This window comes from Scylla paramamosain, unplaced genomic scaffold (genome assembly GCF_035594125.1).
Source record: "Scylla paramamosain isolate STU-SP2022 unplaced genomic scaffold, ASM3559412v1 Contig67, whole genome shotgun sequence".
NCBI lineage: Eukaryota > Metazoa > Arthropoda > Malacostraca > Decapoda > Portunidae > Scylla > Scylla paramamosain.
This window is the reverse complement of record NW_026973732.1, coordinates 320,655-326,284: the sequence shown is the minus strand read 5'-3', so window position 1 is coordinate 326,284 and position 5,630 is coordinate 320,655. Positions and strand designations below refer to the sequence as shown.

Below are 5,630 nucleotides of genomic sequence, written 5' to 3'. Positions count from 1 at the left end.
TGTGTTTTAAAAAAGTAGCACTGAATAACCGCTGTATTGCTGTGTTACCTGCACATTTTCTTCACTGGCACATACAAAAATTTAATCTGTTATTTGCTATTTCCTGTAAGGATTTGACTGCATACAATGTACACAAAAATTTATCACTTAATGCTACGCAGCATCACGCGAGTACGTAGCGAGCCAAGGAGGGGAGGAAGGAGGCGGAGGCACACCCAGGCAAGCAGCTCCCGCAACTCACAACTTAGCTACACATTAATTTCTCACAAAATAAAACAAAACAGCATATGTGTATAGAGTATTTTCAACTTAGAATTACTTGAACTATCATACCTAAAGTGTGTACCTAAACTTGCAGGACACCCTGTAAAAACTAAGCAAAACACAACAATCTACTGCTAAAACACAGGGCATTACAAGCTTAATTCCTATACAGTTATTTCCAGTAGTCAGGATAAAGTCAGGTTACACTGGTTTAGGTAACATAAGATAAGACTAGATTCACATGCATACACATGCAGGCACACTATATGTACACACCAGCATATGTGAGGAACTGGTACAGCCTGTCCTGGGAGTCCACGTACCTTCCTATCTTGGTCACTTCAGACACGCCTCTTCCGGTAACGCAGACAGTGACATTCATGGGGCCGACCAGCTTAGCCTTGGAGCGACAAGTAACCTTCTCCCTTGTCAGTGTGTCACAGAGCTCCAGGTTGTCATCCACTATATCACAGGGGACGCCTCCAACAAAGGCCCTGTTATGAGAGTTAAGGATGTGAGGTAAGGCTACAGCTTGAAATGTGCATTCCCCAATATCCCAGTGCCTTTTCTTTATTAACAGGCTCTAATAGTGTTTGGAGCTCCCCTGATTGGAGTGGTAATTTAAAAGATTTTAGTGGATGTTATCAGGGTTTTCAAGGGCATTTTCATGATTCAAGTAATGGTTTAATAAGGTTAGTAATAGTTTAACAGACTTTAATTGATGTTACCAGGGTTTTCAAGGGTGTTTTTATGATCAAGTAATGGTTTAATAATGCTAGTGACAGTTTAACAAGTTTCAGTGGATGTTGTCAGGGTTTGCAAGGATGTCTCTGTGATTCAAGTAATGGTTTAAAAGGGTTAATGATACTGTAACAGGTTTTAGCAGATGTTGTTATGGTTTGCAAGGGTGTTTTCATGATTCCAGTAACAGATTAAGGAAGGACAGTGATTAAAACTAAACTAAAAACTCCACAACACAACACATACTTGGTAAAAACATTCCCACTCTTAGCTTCACTGGAGACAAGATCAGTGTTGTTATGGTTTGCAAGGGTGTTTTCATGATTCCAGTAACAGATTAAGGAAGGACAGTGATTAAAACTAAACTAAAAACTCCACAACACAACACATACTTGGTAAAAACATTCCCACTCTTAGCTTCACTGGAGACAAGATCAGTGTGGTCAAGCTTGCAGTGTTTGCTGTTGTGGAAACTGCCATGAAGATCCAAAGAGAGCCTGGCAATGACCAAAGAAGAGCTACTGTCTCAATAGTATGTGACCTTGCCCAGCCATACTAAGGAGAGAGTGACACAGGAGGATGAGGAGATGAGGAGATGAGAGGAGACATGAGAGAAAATGTAGAACTGGGAGAGAAAGGGAGGAGGAGATGTGTACGAGTGCAATACATGCTGTGGGTGTAAGGGGATGACCTCTAATGAATGGAAGAAGGGAATAGAGTGCTAGAGAGAGAGAGAGAGAGAGAGAGAGAGAGAGAGAGAGAGAGAGAGAGAGAGAGAGAGAGAGAGAGAGAGAGAGAGAGAGAGAGAGAGAGAGAGAGAGAGAGAGAGAGAGAGAGAGAGAGAGAGAATGAGAGCATGCAAGAACATAAATAAATGGAGAGAAGAATAGTGAAAGAGATGAGAGAATGAGTTAGTGCATACAAAAATGAGAAAACATGCATAAACAAAAATAAATGAAGCTCAGAATGATGAGAGAGAGAGAGAGAGAGAGAGAGAGAGAGAGAGAGAGAGAGAGAGAGAGAGAGAGAGAGAGAGAGAGAGAGAGAGAGAGAGAGAGAGAGAGAGAGAGAGAGAGAGAGAGAGAGAGAGAGAGAGAGAGAGGAAGAGAAAAGTGGGGAGACAAATGCTGAGAGAGAAAGAGATGAGAGAAGGAGAGAGTTGGTGTACAAATCTGGCTGTTGTAGCTGCCCAAGCTGAATAAAAAGATACAAGTTAATGGTATTTTCAAAGGACACATACCACTTAAAGTTCAAAGAAGGGATGGATGCAGATTAATTCATGTGTGTGTGTGTGTGTGTGTGTGTGTGTGTGTGTGTGTGTGTGTGTGTGTGTGTGTGTGTGTGTGTGTGTGTGTGTGTGTGTGTGTGTGTGTGTGTGTGTGTGTGTGTGTGTGTGTGTGTGTGTGTTTCCAGATTTCTGCAGTACTTTGCAGGAAACTGTTCTTCTTAATATCCTCCTACACACACCCTTCTTCTTCATCTTCTCATGCCCTCTCGTGCTTCTAGTCTCTCACCACCAAATTACTCTGGTCCAATTTTTCACAGTCTGACAAAATCCAATACAAGGCCATCAGATCACCTCTCTCTCTTCTCTTCCAAGGGTGGGTAGGTTTAGTTTGTCTCTCTTCACATGATAAGTCTGATAGGTTCAGAGACAACTTTGTCGCTGCTCATTGTATTCTTTCTAATTTCTTTATGTCCCTTTTAGTGCTGGGAGACCACATCGCTGCTGCATATTTCAAACTAGGTCTTATCATTGTCAGTTACATCCCTAATCATCTCTTCATCCAGGTAGTTGAATGTTGTTCTTATGTTTCTCACCAGATTATATGTTTCCCCTGTCTTTCTTCTTACATGTACCTCTGAGGACAACTTATCAGTGACAGTAATTCCAGGGTCTTTCTCTTCACTCTTCACTTTTATTTCCTCATTACCCAATTTATAACTGAAGACTGGCATCACACAACTATGCCCAAACTTTAACACTCCTCATCTTTTTATGTTAAACTCCATTTTCCAAGTGTCACTCCAATCCCAAATCATATTCAGATCTCCCTGTAGAGCTTCACAATCCTCTGTCCTCTCCACTTTTCCCATCAATTTTGCATCATCAGCAAATAGACTCATGTAACTATTCACCCCTTCCATCACATCATTCACACAGGTAGCAAACATGACTGGTGGTAGTACTGAACCCTGCAGAACACCACTAATTACCTCTCTCCATGATGACTTTTTATCTTTGACCACTGTTCTCATTTCCCTTCCTCTCAGAAAGTCACTGATCCAATGTAGGAGTGCTCCTCTCAGCCCACCAGACATTTCTCATTTCCACAACAGTCTACTGTGGGGCACCTTATCAAAATAAACACAATCTGCCCCATCCCTCTCTTTCTTGTACCATATCTATGACTGGAGTAGAAACACCTTAAATTTGTTATACATGACCTTCCTTTCCTAAATCTGAATTGTCTGTCTGTTAATATTTCTCTCTTTTCCAGATATTCACTCCATCTTTGCTTCACTATTCTTTGGCACAATTTTGCCACTACACTTGTTAATGATGGTGGTCTATAATTAAATGGTTCTTCTTTGCTTCCACTCTTATATATGGGGACTATACCTGCTTTTCTCCAATGTTGGGCACCACTCCTTCCCTTAATGAAGTTATGATGAGTTTGTAAATCATGTGTGCAGGTTGATCTCTGCATTCCTTCACCACCCAATCAGACACTCCATCAGGTCCCTGTGCCTTCCTCACATCCAAGTCTTCCATCATTATTCTTACCTCATCCACTGTTACCTCAATCTCACTCACTCTTCTACTCTCACATCTGCCGTCACCGGTCTACCAAATGTTCCCTCTCCAGTGAAGACACTGAAAGAAGTCATTCAAAACCTCTGCAATTTGTGCTTCTTCTTCAACATGTTTACCATTTATTTTCAGTTTGTTAAACCTATTCTTATTCTTCATTTTACTGTTCTATAGAACATCCTTGGTTCATCCTTACATATGTCTATAATGTCTTTTCATGAATTCTTTATTTCTTCCCTCTTTGGAGTATTCATTTCTCTCCCTTTTATGTGTTGACTCCACTCACACTCACTTACATACTGCTCTTCTACCCTCCCTCCCTCCTCCATTTCTGCCATCTCTCCCATAACTCCTCTGCTTTTCCTTCCTTCTCCCTTGTCTCTATATCTCCACTTACCTCTTTCTCTTTCTCTTCTCTCTCCCTAACCCAGCCATTCACTCTCTCTCTCTCTCTCTCTCTCTCTCTCTCTCTCTCTCTCTCTCTCTCTCTCTCTCTCTCTCTCTCTCTCTCTCTCTCTCTCACACACACACACCTTTTTTTCCATCTGGTTTCTTCTGCAACATGAAAACCACATCCTTCTGATATTAGTACTTAATTCTCCTCAGAGCCACCACCACCACCACCACTACTGCCACAACCACTATCATTATTTTCACCTTTATCTTTACTCAGTTGGTGTTGTTATGGTTTCCAGGGGCATTTTCATGACTGACAATGCAAGGATTTTGCAAGAGAGAAAGAAAATGCCCCATGAGAATTTTGGTGATCATCTGTATGGCCTTTGAAAATGTTTTTTTTTATGAGAAAGCAAAGCATTAAGAATACAAACAAGATAGAATTAAGCTAACACAGGAAGCTGGTAAGTTAGTTTGTTGTATACTAAATGCAAGGTCTTGTTTCTGGAAAGTTGTGCTTCAGGTTCAATCCAGTGACTGTCAAGATTAACACATCTTCCTCATAAAACTTTTCCTACAGTGCAGTATACTATAATAGACACAAACACATACAAAAATAAATATTACTACTACTACTTTTCTCCTGTAAGAGGGCCACTGGCCAGGGGCAACAAAAATTTTGAATAAAAAAAGAAAAAAAAAAAGCCCCAGTTTTACTACTACTCCAGTAGTAGTAAAACTATATAGACTACAGACAAATGAGTAGTAAATACAACATCAAATCAATCCTTTAGGACCAAACCTAGGCATGTTAATACATCACTGGAATTCTGTCTGCTGCTGATCCCGTCATACAGAATCATTAGCTATTTGTGGTGGGTTCACACGGCAGAGGCTTCACGCAGCAGCAGCACCACCACCACACGAGTAGCAGGCACACGCACCACACTCAGCCAGGAATGCATTTTCCAAAGCAACTGTGGATAATGAATAAAGAAAAAATAATAATTAGCCTTGAATTGATTTTCCAGAGCACCTGTGAACAGAGAAGAAATGAATAGAATAGTAAATACTTCAGAACAGTAAATGTGGCTACATTTCAACATATTTTTTTACCTGGCTGGTCTCACAAGAGAGAACCCCTTCAGGGCCAGTTCAGGGTCAGCTCACCAGCACTATCAAAAAGACACCAAAGTCTGTACATGCTTATCTAACTGCCTGGCAAGTGTGCCATCAGCCCAAGATAAATAATAAATCTGACTAGCAGCACAGCGTATATGTCACCAGCAAGAATCAAACAGATGTACACCTGAGAAGTTGGACAAACTGTACCTAAAATCATCAACAGAATTAGATTCAGGCACACTGTTAGCAAGAAAATTCCAGATTTTCATCACTCTGAGAAAAATGTGTG

General features: G+C 40.8%; 1 protein-coding gene across 1 annotated transcript; it reads right to left on the bottom strand.

The window, feature by feature from the left end:
- Nucleotides 1-2,964, bottom strand: LOC135098508 (uncharacterized). Its single transcript, XM_064000919.1, has 4 exons — nucleotides 2,860-2,964; nucleotides 2,174-2,199; nucleotides 1,398-1,502; nucleotides 1-758 (listed from the first exon to the last, which is right to left on the bottom strand). Exons 1-4 carry the CDS (start codon nucleotides 2,962-2,964, stop codon nucleotides 527-529), a joined length of 468 nt encoding a protein of 155 aa, XP_063856989.1. The 3' UTR covers nucleotides 1-526.
- Nucleotides 2,965-5,630: the final 2,666 nt, after the last annotated feature.

Coding starts and splice junctions, on each gene's coding strand:
- LOC135098508 (XM_064000919.1), bottom strand. CDS start 2,964: ATGCCAGTCTTCAGTTATAAATTGGGTAATGAGGAAATAAAAGTGAAG. Junction 1,503..2,173: donor CAGCTACAACAGCCAGATTT/GTACACCAACTC, acceptor GGTCATTGCCAG/GCTCTCTTTGGATCTTCATG. Junction 759..1,397: donor AGTGGGAATGTTTTTACCAA/GTATGTGTTGTG, acceptor CTCTCATAACAG/GGCCTTTGTTGGAGGCGTCC.